Genomic DNA, 14,564 nt, shown 5'->3' with positions numbered 1-14,564 from the left:
GGTCCATCCTGATCTACTGGAACTGAAACAACTCCCTCTCTTTGTCCATGGCTGTCCTAGCGATCGTTACCCTCATTGTCGTGTTCGGTGTAGTAGTCGTCAGCATAGTACTGAGCTGACCTAGACGATGCGTTATTCTGTTGGTCAAAGCTATTCATGGAATTCTGAGGCGGAATAGATACTGTGCTCTGGGAGAAATTTCCAAGGCCCCTACCTCTGGGGGCATGTTGAACACCTCTCCCTCTTACACCTGAAACACCGTTTAAGCGCCGCGCAAGAGCCGGGCAATTACTTTTAAAATGACCCTCTTCCTTGCAATACGCACATTGATTCGGGCCATACGGAACACGCTGATGGGGAGACTCGTTTCCTTGCGCGTCTCTAGAATACTGCTTATTCTGTTGATAATTGGGCTGGCTAGCCATACGGGGCGGATAGGCCTGTTGGAGAAGAACTTTAGTTTTTAAATCTTTCGTCTTTTTGTCTGCCTTGTCTAGCTCGTCTTTGCGCCTGTTTTCGTAGTACTGAGCTGTTGCTAAAATCTGCGCTGACGTAGAGACAGCCCAAGCACTCTCTGAATCTTTGAGTTTAGCACACAGTTCGGAAAGCAGATTGTGTACAAACTTGTCTACAAACAATCTTTGGCCACCCTCGGTAGCCATATCCTGACCACTATGGTCAGTGAAAGTTTCCTCAAATCTTGTGAAAAAGTCAGACACATTCTCGTCTTTCTTTTGCTTGCACGCGGATAGCTTGTCCCAGTTCACGCGTACTTCAGGCATAATGGTCTTCATGTACGTAATAATTCTACCAGGAAGTTCAGCTATTAACGGCTCAGGCTTGAAACCACCGACTTGTCTAGCATCTGTAGTCGCAATGTTCGCCCACGAGTCACCTAATTCTTGGTCATGATCTGTATGACGTATCTTACTCCATAAAGGATGTGGAACTACGTTCCCAAACAACATGTCTATATCCGCTAAATTCATTATACATGAGCTTGCAGTTTGGGACAACTCCTTATAATACCCAGTCGGGTTTTTACGGGGATCGGGTAGTGTCTGTTTGAGTGCTAAAACTTCGGATCTTTTCCAGGGGACATGTACCCATACACGCTGGAAATGAGGCAGAACCGGTGGAACTGCAGTTGCGTCACCTTCCCTCCAGACCGGAGGAACCTCTCTCATGGGGTACTGTCTCGCCCTTTTCCTGCTAGATGTACCACTGTCAGAGGATGACCCAGAATTACCACCCGTACTTCGATGTGATAATAATATCTCAACCGCTTTTTCAACGTCGGGACCAACTATCATACCCTCCCCAAATTTAAATCGTACACTACACAACTCTTGCTGGTTGCTCTTCTGACCATTATCTTCCAAATCCTCACACAGAAAAACACACATCTGCTCAAAGACGTATCTTTGCGTTGGTTCATCCCATTGACGGAAAATGTTCAAGACAGACTCTACATCATATCTTGCTGTGTCAATAGCCCAGTTCCGTGCTAGCTTATTCAATGATTCCCTTTCCTGATAATCGGGCATTTGGCTTCGTAATTGTCTTCGTTCCGTGTTAGGGGTCGTTTTAGGCGACCGAAAAAGTGGTGAAGGAAAGTTAGTAACAATGCTGGCCATTTTATGCCAGACGGAAGGTGAAAGTGGGGGAATAACTGGTGGTAGAACAGAGTCACGCAAAGTAGAAACAGAAATGTTCGTAGAACGAGTATCAGAGAGACTAGAAGGTGCGCTAGGCGAAATTTTAGAAGTAGGAGAAGTGGATGTGATCGGTGAGCCTTGAGGAGGCTGCACCAGAGAAACAGGAGCCAGCTGAAGAGCAGCTGGTGAGTGCTGTAAAGGAGCCTGTATAACAGCTACCAGAGGTGCAACTAAAGGTTGCGGAGGTGCTGTGGCATTTTGTGCATAGGGTGGTGGCGAATTTAATAAGTGGGACATTAATGGATCTTTCTCGGATCCTCTCTCTTGACCCTGTCCCTTATTTGGTAACATCGGGTAACATTTATCTACTGCTAGTTTCTTGCTCCTAAGCATTTGTTCGCTTTCCTGCTCTTCCTCGTTATCTCTGTATGCAACGGCAGCTTGCACCATCGACATACCTCTTTTATTTCTTTTTGCTAATTTTATTTCTTTCTGTTTGGCTTCTTTGCGCCATAAGCGGAAAGAGTCAAACATCGCCGGTCGGGCTTTCTTCTTGAACAGTTTGACCTCTAGGTTATCTAAAACTTCTGAGTCGAAACTACCATATTGGGGCCATTTTAAAACACCATCCTTGCGGGTGTATTTTATCCATACTTCGTTATATGTTATAGGACCTACGCCGTGCTTTACATAGAGCTCATACGTTGGAGTTCCAATTGGAGGAACCGGACAAGAATCCTCTAATCGGGAGTCCTTACTACAACCAAGACAAAACAAGTTTCCAAGTCTGCTAAAACCAGGCATCTTCGCTCACTAGTCTAGCTTCAAACTTCAAAGGATTATCTATTACGATATTTCTCGTGAATACACGAGTCCTTCGGCTTTGGGGCTTGCAAGTACCAGATCAAGTCGTATCTCAAGGATACCAAAAACTAAGGACAAACTAAGGACTGGGAGACGCTCCACTTATACTTAACTGAAGTATTTGAAGATCTGTGACGTCGCTAGAAGACTCGTCTATCGTTTCGCTCTACCAAGGATCACTGGGTCCAAAACAAGGCGATAGTCAGGGCAGCAGTCCTTCGTAGCCGCCGGGACGCGGGGAACCTCGCAGCAAAGACCTTCGGAACCACGTCGACATACTGGGGTCGCTGAAGTGGCTGGCCGTCCTCCGGAATTTTCACACGAAGCTCCTCACGAACATCTGGCTTGGACCGTCACCGCTTGATATCGCCCCACGTTGGGCACCAACTGAGGTTCCGGGTTTTTAGAACCCGGTGGTGCCAGGGGGTAGCACCCGAAGACCTCTGAGTTCTCCCTTGTTCCGGACCACAGAAACACTGAGTCTTCTAGTTACCGTCAAAGATCAAGTTTTATTGGTAGCTACCAAGTAACACGTGTCCCAGAAGTACACCACACGGAGAGTAGGTTCTCGGGAGAACCAGCCGTCTCCTTATATACAAAAATAATAGCTGCAAGCAAGAATTCCTGAGTTTATGATATGGCTATACACATATTTCTACAATAATACAAAGAGCGAAGTCATGTAAGCAAGCCCATACTTTAGATGTCCAGTTCGTTGATAGATTACCCAGTTAGGCCTGGAACTCCCATCAGATATCGATGAAACCTCAATAAAGAAAGGTACAACCCAGTCATAAAACTGGCCATAAACAAGGAACGTGGACAGGTGCATGTTTGCAGAAAGCATGGTCTGTATGTAGTGAATGGTTTGTGGAATGTTATGTATTGATGCTATCGTATTCGGCCACTGGGCGGGGAGCTGCTAAAACAGGTTTGGCTTAAGGCAATGGAGTCAGTTGGGACAGGTCAGGGGGAAGTCGCGCAAGGTGGACGTGTCCCTTCTGATCAAGCTCGACCTTTAATTGACTTAACATGAGGGCAAGATGCAAGATGGATGCCGTTCACAAAATGGAGTTTAAGGGATGGGGACGGAAACTACGATTTTGGGGTGTTGGCAACCCTCGATTGTGACGCAAATACATAGGAATGATGTCCTAATTATTATCGGTTCATAGACGCCAAAATCGTCTTGGTACGTTGAGGTTTTGTGACACGGGTATTGGACCTCGATATCGGGAGAACAACAGGGTCCGGATTTTTAAGAACCACACATTAATCTCCTTAAGCCTCGCGTTCCTTTTCTTCTTTGCCGTCAGATTTATCCCTCTGACCACTTGTAATTTTACAAATCAGCCGATCGATTCCAAACAGTGTTGGAGAGAAGGGTTATGTGGCGGATATTTCTGGCTCAGTAAAACATGCTGAATTTCTTCTGGTGTCGTTTTCGGACGCTGGGACATCATTCAGCAGTGCCGGCATTTGTCTGTATTAACCTACGTGGAAGGGAGGGGGCTTTATTTTAACATCCAGCTGGGCAGAAACAAAGGCCTGATTTAAAAGACCATCAGCCCGTCTTTTGTTAAAGCCATCTGAGCCTAACACCTAGATGCCAGTGCAATGGAAAAAAGCAGAGGCAGACAGCTAATTACTTCACACAGACTTAAGCAAAACCTTTGGAGCCAGTTGTTTTAACTTTGTTTAACTCCCTACGAAAGAGATGTGCTTACACAATTTTAATCTTGCCTCCCAAAGCAACACGACTTAAGATACCACGCCCCCTCATGTGAGACCTTCACACCCTCATCGCCGCTCTCCCCGCTCCGCCCCCTCCCCTGCCCGCCGTGTCGCATTTCTCCTCCCCCCAGCAACGCCCTCCGTCTTGTTCTCCTCCGTCGCTTGTTCCTTACCCCAGTTTCCCTTCCTCCTCGCCTCTCCTATTTCTTTATCTAAGCCCCTCGTATTCACTAGAATACAGTCCACGTTGATTGAGCACAGGGTCAAAGAAAGGATTATTGTCATTATAATGGAAATGAAAACAAGGCATGCGCAACCCACCATCTACAACCCTTACATTAACATCGGTCAGTGATTGGTACAAAATAAGTACCCCTCTGTATATAATAAAAATGTCATACCACATCCACCACCACATCCACCACCACATCCACCATCACCACCACATCCACCACCACCACATCCACCACAACCACATCCACCGCATCCACCACCGCATCCACCACCGCATCCACCACCACATCCACCATCACCTCCACATCCACCATGACATCCACCGCCACATCCACCACCCCATCCACCACCACCGCATCCACCACCACATCCACCGCATCCACCACCACCACATCCACCACCGCATCCACCACCGCATCCACCACCACATCCACCATCACCACCACATCCACCATCAGCTCCACATCCACCATGACATCCACCGCCACATCCACCACCACCACATCCACCACCACATCCACCACCACATCCACCACACCCACATCCACCACCACATCCACCACCACATCCACCACCACTTCCACCACCACCGCATCCACCACCACCGCATCCACCACCACATCCACCACATCCACCATCACCTCAACATCCACCATGACATCCACCACCACATTCACCACATGCACCACCACATCCACCGCATCCACCACAACCACCACCACATCCACCACACCCACATCCACCACATCCACCACCACATCCAACACCACCTCCACCACCACCTCCACCACCAAATCCACCACCACATCCACCCCCACATCCACCCCCACATCCACCACCATCACCACCACATCCACCACCACCACATCCACCACCACCATATCCCCCAGATCCACCACCACCACATCTATGTGTGTGTGTGGCTGTGTGTGTGGCTGTGTGTGTCTGTAGGTGCAAATGCAATGTTCTTGGATTTTCGTCACAATAAAATACACTGAACATAATCTTCACAAAAGTTATTTACAAACGTTTAAGCTATTGCCATTATAAATTACAATAAATTTTATTTAAGTATTAATTATTTACAAAATTAAAAGCCATTGTTATTTGCAATATCAATACATCTAAGTCACGTAAATACAACACACATTGCATTACAAATGCTATAGGTGTCACACTTGCGAAAGTTAAAACTATTGACATTGTAACTGACAAAGCTATTAATTTTGCTATTTTCAAAACCAACACATAAATAAAAAAAGTGTCATTTACAATACCAATTGCTCAAACTTTCCTAATGCGGGACCTATTGCATTTCCAATGCTTGTTATCAATAGTAGAGCATAGATCTTTCTCTATAAATGCCTTCTGCATATCAATTTTTCCTGATTCCAATTTGATATAGGTCAACCATGGAATTCGGAGGCCGTTATTCAAGGAGGGGAAGTCATTTATTATATCTCGTTTGTGCGGCCTTCTCATTGGTCCATATCGATATCCAAAACAATAAGGCCCTCATTTTAATAAAATCATTTATATACATTAGGGTTAGCTCATTATGGCAAATAATGTTAGGAGATAAGATTGGTGCTCCAAGGAGTCGCCTAGAAAACCTGTTTTTTTCATTTTGTATAGTTTCACGGTTCACAACTCCCCTAATTTCAGAACCATAAGTGGCAGTAGGAACACATTAAGATTCATACATTTGCATCACAGCTTCCAGCTTTTCGCCACCACGGGGTTGGGGGAGGGAAAACAGTGATCCAATTGCCTTTGAAAATTTAGTTCTACGATATTCAATATTATGAGACCATGCCCCCGAGGCAGAGAACATGACACCCAGATAAGGAAAGGTCTTTACACTGGTGAGGGAATGTTCGCCTATTTGTATGCTAGGCAGTTGAATACAGTGTGGGCCAAACATGCCATAATGTGTAATTTAGTAAACTTTGTTCTAAGATCAACGGTAGTCATAAAATCTGTAAACATAGATTCTAAAAGGCGCAATGCATTTTGGGTTCGGGACATAAACTCAGCATCGTCTGCATATGAAAGTGTGGGTGGAGGGTTCCCCTTAACAAAAGGGACATCGCTAGTTATCTGAGCTAAGGTCGGGTAAGGAACGTTAATGTACAATATAAATAAAAGCAGAGCCAGCACACACCCTTGTCGGACACCTCTACCAATCTCAATATCTTTACTTACTGTCCCATTGTCACTTAGTCTCACTGTTGCTCTCATATCCATGTGAAGATATGCGAGAAAGTGGACAGGGGTAGATCCAGGCCGTATATTAAGTAATAGATTCACTATAAATATCTATTGAGTAATGTTTTTGATGTTCGGAGTCACATATTAAATGTAAATACACCTTTGTTTTGTGCATGCAGAGTTAGCTGCTCCTATTACCCAAATGGGGATTCACCACAGTATTTGACTTCAAGCGTAAATCAATATCACCTCCTTCCCATATTTTTATTGCAGTAAAGGGTCCTTTCCTGTATACCTGGTTGCATCGAACGCATGCACAGATTATATAACCTTTGATTCCCCCCTGCAATAGTTTGTCTTCAGAATCCACTAATTTAGAAGCCCACATAGGATTCACCTGAGAATATGTTTTGTGGGTAGCACTCACATCACTACCTAGGGTTCACTGAACTCTTAGGCCAATACTATAGGGATCCACTAGCCCTGAAGATGCCCCAGAACTATTAGACTAATCATCAAGGGCAGAAACATGGTGTTGAAATAAGAGATTGGCTTGAGTCATCGAACTCTATGATACCCGTCAACAAGAATTGTTTTAATATACCTAGAGTCCTCATGAATAATGGTGACAATCGAGGAACTCTTTGGTATTTCTAGTTTGCCTGGATCCCGATTTTGTTCAGTAGATTTATGAAAGAACTCCCTCTTACCGCCAAGTCGACTTGGAGGTCGAGTCTGCCTTGGTAGTACGATTTTACCGGGGTGGGGAGAGGATGCCGATGATGAAGCATGATACTATTCTGTGTGTGATGCATCCTCTCCCATTAAGGATGACCTCCCTGTTTGAAACAGTCCCACACTGTACACAGTAAGAATTTATTGACTAACCTGCGCCTCTATACCTTCTCTGTTCCCGCTGGCACCCTACCTTTTTGAGAATTAAGAGTTGTGTTTTGGAGGAATGTACGGGTGCCCCTCTCTTTCCTCCCCCTTTCTCTTTAATGGTATTCAGTGTTACCAGTCTGGAATAATATATGCTATATGATGTTCGCATGTAGTATTTTACCTACTTAAGGCCACTGTTGTTCAAATGATTTCTATTAGATTGTTATATCTAGTGCTTCTACCAACTTTTGCATTTCCTGTGCTTTTTTCTTTCATTTGGAAAGGGTTCATATAACAGAGACCTGGTGCTATGTAATAACGTGGGATATGGTTGGTTTCTCAAAACTTGTGAAGTCTCTGGATGCTGCTTTTTCTTTGGGTGCATATCCATTGCCTTATTTGGAAATGTTTCATTGTTTCTGATCTCTCACTACAAAGTTTCTCGACAATGTTCAAAGGCCTTAATTAAATTTACCTCAAACGCATCTGACAACATGGTGGAAAATTCCTAGATTATGTTCCATGTTGAGCTACCTGCAACTGTCTGGGCCTTAAGTGCCCAAGGAGTTTTCAATTCCAATTTTAAAATAATATTTACCTTGGACGAACATTGGGAGACATTTGGCATGGAAAGGTTGCCTCTTTTTTAGGTTATTGATTTATTTCAAATGGATTTCTGCCTTCGTAGTATCATTTTTAAACAACATAATTCAAACAAAATAGAATTTTAAAGTGGATTTATATTTATTATTGGTATTTTGTTTGTTTTTAAACGCGTTTCATTTTTGTTATTGCTCTCTACTGCCTTTCTTAATAAGTCACTTTTACTTCATGTGAAATAGCATGGGTCATAGTGATCTTCATGTCACCGCCTTCAATCAAACCTACTGCCACACCATACATCCTTCTTCTCTGCAAGGACTGACCTGAAGATTTTGCATAAAGAGCACACATAGCAGGCCCCATTTCCAAATGACCACCAACATGGTAAAGAAAAGAAACAAGCTAGCTTACCTTTAAAGGAAAATGAAACAATTAAAATAAACAGACTGAATGGTAAAGGAGAAGAGCGAGCAGATTAAGAGCTGGAGAGTTGGAATGAACGCCTTTTGGCACTGCACATGAAGGACAGGTCTGAAAGCCGCCTACTACTTTATCCACCACATATATCAGTATTTATTAAAATACAATACCGGTTTCTTCATCACTTTCAGTTGATGTTAAGAAAAACTTTTCTTTTTTTTTTTTTAGAGAGAATTCAAAAATCTCTGGCACGGTCAGATGCTCTGCTTAATTAAAGGAGGTGACAAACGAACCACAGGACTTGCCCATATACCTGAGCTGAACCCAGTTTACATACTCGATTAACAAACAATGGTACATTAAAATTCATTCATTAGGGCGAGTATCCTAATACTACACATTCAACATCCAGCTAAATCTGTGATCATATTTATGAATATGTATGTTTGCGTTTTGTATGGTATTTCTATAGCGCAAACCTAGCCAAAGAGCATCCGAATGTAAACTCTCAAGAAACATCTAGTGGAAGTAGTGAGAATGGCATGGTGCTTTGTGATGCATAACATATACTCTTGAAACAGATACGTCAACGATAAGGAGCAGCCCAGTATAAGTGAAGCAGAAGCCATTCATTCATTGTAATATCACAATAGCCATATGTCTAGAGACCGGCTAGAAGCATAAAAGTGGTCCCCATTATTAAGAAATCAATCCACTGAAAATCATGATGCAGTGGGATTAAAGAATTATATACCAGAAAAGATGAACAGAGGATAGAGATGTAATAGGCAATGGGCCAGACTGGAAGAGATACAAAGAAAGACGATTTCACAATAGGAGAAAACACAAAACAGGGAAGTGGAGATGAGGAATGGAATTGGATAAACAAGGTGACAGATTACTGGATAAGATATAAGGGAGAAGACCAATGTTAAGAGGGTTACAGGTCAGAATACTGGTTGCCAAAATACTATCCTGCGACAAAACTGAGTGCAGGATATCGACTCCTGCTCTATTGTCAAGATAATTATATAGAAGAGTAGATTTACTGTTCTTAAATCGATATCTAATATACACATCACATACAATAATTATAATAATATCATCCTGGTACGTAGATAAGGTGTTAAGAATGGTAAATCTATACTTGCCTTGACCATATAATGTTAGTGCATATCCTGCACTAGATATAACAATATCAAATAACTGAACATTGATCTACAACAATGTTACGAGAAGATAACCATATTTCTTTCTGCCTTGGAAATATGATCCATGTGCATGCTTTGGATTTTGTGAGATCCTCAACCATGTTCTTTAGCTCACTGCAAGTTTATAACTCAGTGTTTGTCTCTCTGCTTCATTTTCCGCTCTCCTTTGATCATTTTGTTCACCAGCAATTCATACTCTTCAACGAGTAAGATCCTGTTGAGTTCAAGTATCTAGTTATGAATTAGGTTTAACAAACTATATGTCACAGGTACAATTCCTGAAATGCACAACTCTCCCATTCATGCTTCCAGGGTTGTTTGTTAATGTTAAAGGAGCTATCACGCAAATGCTTACAGACAATTATTTTGTATTAAGTGAAATATAAATGAGCATTTTGTTATTTAAAGAAATATAAAGCTGTCAAGCATGGGCTACATACAAAAATATATTTGTGTGGCTCTCTCTCTAAACTTTTCCTTTTCATAACCCTCTTTCCAGCCTATTGGTCTAACTGTTTGATAAGCAAAGGAACTTTAACGTCTGAAATCTACATACAGTTACACTTCACTTAAATTTAAAGTAGGTATCTCAGTTTTTAACAAATCGTGAATTCTAGGAATACTCCAGGAAATCTACAACTTGTTTAACTGACTAATAAACTATTATCTGCTCCCTGGACAGATGCCTTCTGATTCTCCTTCTTTTGGAGGTGTTCACTCCACTTTTCCTGGAAAAGAGCATAACCATTCCTTTGACAGGAACAAATCTGAGTTTGTTTGCAGGGTGTGAAATTACTTGGACAATAACTCCCAATAAAAGCAAAGGATACCCATCAGACCACCGCCCTCTGGAATACCCGCAATCCAGCCCCACTCTTAACTTACAATTCTACCATAATGGCAGATTTACCAAATGTTAAGTGTAAAAGCATACCAACCCTGAATTTGGGAATCAAATTGTAGATTTTACTTTTCTAACTTACTGAGGATACTCTCTCTTCCCAGACACCCTCAGTGTCTTGTCGCTTGCCTCATGTATGTATGTATGTATGAGATATCGGTATAGTCCAAACTTAGCCAAAAGGCAGTGGAGTGCCTCTTATTTTCCTACTTCCTGTCTTTATCTCCTTCCAAGTGATTGTGGTTCCTTTTTTTCTCTAACCACACACCAGACTTACTGCCACGTTTCTCCTTGTTAGCAATATCTTTGTGGCAGAGCTTTAAAAAATAAATATATAAGTTGAGGCCCAGAATTTGCGTTGGTATTGCGTCATTTTTTGACAACTCCGACGCAAAATATTATTTGTTAGTATTCGAATGTACTCATGGTAGACCTGCTATATATAAATATGAGGTCTTAAGATCTGATGTCACTTTCTGTGCAGCCATGGGCTGCGATGCCACTTCCTGAGATGCCACGTGTCTTGTCAAGCTCGTGAAGTCATGTGCAATGATGCTATGCGCCATATTGCCTAGCTTGGTTAGTCCTTGCACCCTACACATAAGTGATCCTTTGAGTCAATTTCAGATTGTAAACAGTCTACCTCTATAAAATTATTTCTAAACTTTCTCTTTTCAACTTACTTTTTTCTCCAGTCCATTCAATTACTCTGGTTGGATCCTGGAGTTCAAATGCATGGAGATCGTTATACCTAAAACAAAGAAGCAAATGATTAAAACTGGTAGCATACTTATACTAATGAAAATCCCATAGAAGTATTCAAGTCTTTTATGTGGAATGCTGGAAGACATTGGACTCTTGGACATGGGTTTTCCCTGGAGGAGTTTTGTTTAACAGTTATACGATATCCCTGATGCAGATGCTTAAAATTGTCCTTTTACCCTTACTCCGCTGACATCCAGATACACAATCAGATAATTTGGAGGACAGAACAATTATCTAGGGTCTATGTGGCACTAAGTATCTAGAAACATTAAAAAAGAATGTCGCAAAACTACATTGAGATAGAAGTCTGACTTATCCGGCAGAAGCTAAAATCGCCTTCATCCTACCCATTTCCAAATTTCTTTCTTTCTTAAGGCTATGAAATCAGTCAACAAAACACCTGAGAAGGACTGCACTATAAATACGACCAGTAAAATCACCAATAAAGACAATTTGTTCTTTCGTTTGAAAATCTTTTTCTTTTAAATCTTTTTCTTTTATAACTTTTAGACGGCATCATTTCTAAACACCAGGTTCGACTCCAACAATACCCTTTACATGGGCAAACTGGTTCAGTAAATCAACCACCTCCAGAATACCCAGAGCATAGCAGACTACTATATAGCTAGTGAAAAATTACCGTCCTCTCAATCTGAAATATTCTTTCATTGTTTTTAATTTTTTGCCTTTGTTTGGATGAACTGTCCATAAAGGCAATAGCACCTGAACCTCTATACAAAGTTAAAGAAATAGAAATATGTTTTTCTAGAGGTCTAAAGTTGACATCGAAGAGTTCCAGTCACAGAAGCTGGTGGATTATGTTGAGGCCCACTGTATATAATTGTCAGTAGCCTCAGCTAAATCAAGAGTAGGCCTAAGGGATTGGTAGCTAACCCTCAAAGAACAAAAATCTTTGGTGTTGTGGGGATTCTTAATCAATTTTCCAAGGCCACAGGAGAAACAAAGAGAAGCAAATCCTGTGTCTTAAAACAGTGCAGGATTGTCTCGCTTGAGACATGACCTCTTGTACGTAAAGTCTAGCGACTGCAGACTATTGCATCTTGATTAGCCTGGTTATACCTAGAATTAATCCACGATACCCACCATGATGTGATTAAGATTTAAAGGAGCCAGACATGGTAACAATACTTATTTTGAAAAGTTTACATATTCATAGGTCTCTATGCAATTACATTAAGTACAGAACACAAACAAAATTACTTCTTGCTCTTAGCCTTAAATACTACACAGCTCAGTGGTCCTTATTTTATTTACCTCAGACGAATGACATTTTGAGTACATACTGAAAAGTTGGAAGAGCATGGTCAGGCTACATTCAGATCCTTAAAGAAGTTGCGCTAACATGAGGTACCTTTTGCGCAAGGGTGTAACGCTGTGGAGCATCACCCCCAAAGCTCAAGAATAATGAATGTCTGTGCGATATGGAAGACAAACCCTAATCATGTTATGCGGTTTTGCGTTTAAGGAACTCTAGACCAAGTGCAATAACATACCTTTACTATCATACTCTCTGGCGCGAATCTACCAACTACATGTCACAGACAGGCCTCAACATCAGAATTGCTAAAGTTCTGTTAACAGCAGATGTAGCAAGCCAGCAGGTATGCTTGATTAGTTTAGTAATATTTATATTCTGGAATTCTACATAGAACCTAAAGGCTCTTGTGGCCGAATTAGCCTTTTATCCTAACACTTATAAGCAACGGTTTAAAATAATGCAAAACTGAAGAATAAAACAAAAAAACACATATACACTTGCACGTATGGGTTAGGGAAAAGGAGGACTTTAATGAAGCGTGACAGTTTTGACATTTTTTCGGTCTAGGAAGTCGTCAGTACAACCAACAACCCACTTCATCACATCCACTTTTTTTTGCAGTTTAATACGGTGCTAACTCGACCCGAGCACCAGTTACGTTACACAAGGACACATTCATTTTTGATAGGCACAGGTAGATTAAGTGATTTGCCCAAAATCAAAGGCTGTTGAGCCGAAGCAAAGACTTAAACGTGGTCCCCCAGTTCCAATGTCAGCAGCTCTGGCCGTTACTTCTTCGGAGCCCCGCCCCCAACCCCACTTCTACTAGCATCCCCTCTACGAATGTTCCACACCGGGGCGCCCTCATCACTCACAGCCGGATAGACTCCACCAGCCACTCTTCATACTCGTCCTCATCAGAGTTGGCAGTTGCCATCCCTCCAGCAAAACACCTGAGTGTGGACACAGAAGAAGGACTATAGGGCTGAACAGTTCGAGAGCCCTCCTGCTTCCACTACACAAGTACTCCATCTTTGACAACTGCTGAAACGAGTTCTAATAGCGCGGACATCTTGGAATCACTTCCAAGAATCCTCACGATATACTTATGCTGGTATACTCTCCCAACATCTTCATGAATTAATACACTATTTTGTATTATTACGTATTTTAATGATAATAGCACCCGTTAGGAGGAGCTACTGTATGAGAGAAGTCCGGACCTGCGTAATGCACAACGAAGTTCATATTGTACATACTGGCTTTTCTCTTTAGACTGACAAAGAAAACATATTTGCATTTAGTGCTAAACTGTTCTGCTGTCGAAGCGTGAAACTGCTCCTCTACGCATGAGCATTCCACACACGGAGTCACGGAAATAAAAGCACGTATACATGCACGTGAATCACCAGTATTGTATTGCAAAATTGCAAACACAATGTTTGTTTAAGTAGATGGGAGAGGTGAGGCACGCACAGCGACCAGGGCAGCTCACTCCAGACCGTGGGCACCACTTAATAGAGCTTATCTCTAGGCAACGTGTATCTTCCTCTTACCACGTTTCTCAGTCAAATGCATCGGCCATTTGTGCGTGATTTGGGTTCTGGAAGGATTGGTACAGGGACAGTATTATGAGTAAAATACCTTGTATTCTTTTAAACACATTAATCTGCCTTTATTTTCTTTTATAAATATTTGTGATTAGTCTAGACAGCATTACGTTTCTTAAGACATTTTTATCTTTGCTGCTTTCAGTTACATTTCTATAGGGATAAACACATGATTTTAATGAGTCTTTT

General features: G+C 42.0%; 1 protein-coding gene across 1 annotated transcript in view; it reads right to left on the bottom strand.

Annotated features, from left to right (window-relative positions):
• The window catches only part of WDR73 (WD repeat domain 73), an 87,268-nt gene extending 73,505 nt beyond the window's left edge, over positions 1-13,763 (bottom strand). The window contains exons 1-2 of the mRNA XM_078658569.1: positions 13,641-13,763; positions 11,405-11,472 (exon numbers count right to left, since the gene is read on the bottom strand). Of these exons, the coding sequence (XP_078514695.1) occupies positions 11,405-11,472; positions 13,641-13,702 (130 nt within the window). The 5' untranslated portion in view covers positions 13,703-13,763. The remainder of the gene's footprint in view (positions 1-11,404; positions 11,473-13,640) is intronic.
• Between the last annotated feature and the right edge of the window lie 801 nt (positions 13,764-14,564).

Source organism: Lissotriton helveticus, chromosome 8 (genome assembly GCF_964261635.1).
Source record: "Lissotriton helveticus chromosome 8, aLisHel1.1, whole genome shotgun sequence".
Lineage (NCBI taxonomy): Eukaryota > Metazoa > Chordata > Amphibia > Caudata > Salamandridae > Lissotriton > Lissotriton helveticus.
Note: the sequence above shows the minus strand (reverse complement) of the source record. Positions and strands in the feature narration are given on the sequence as shown.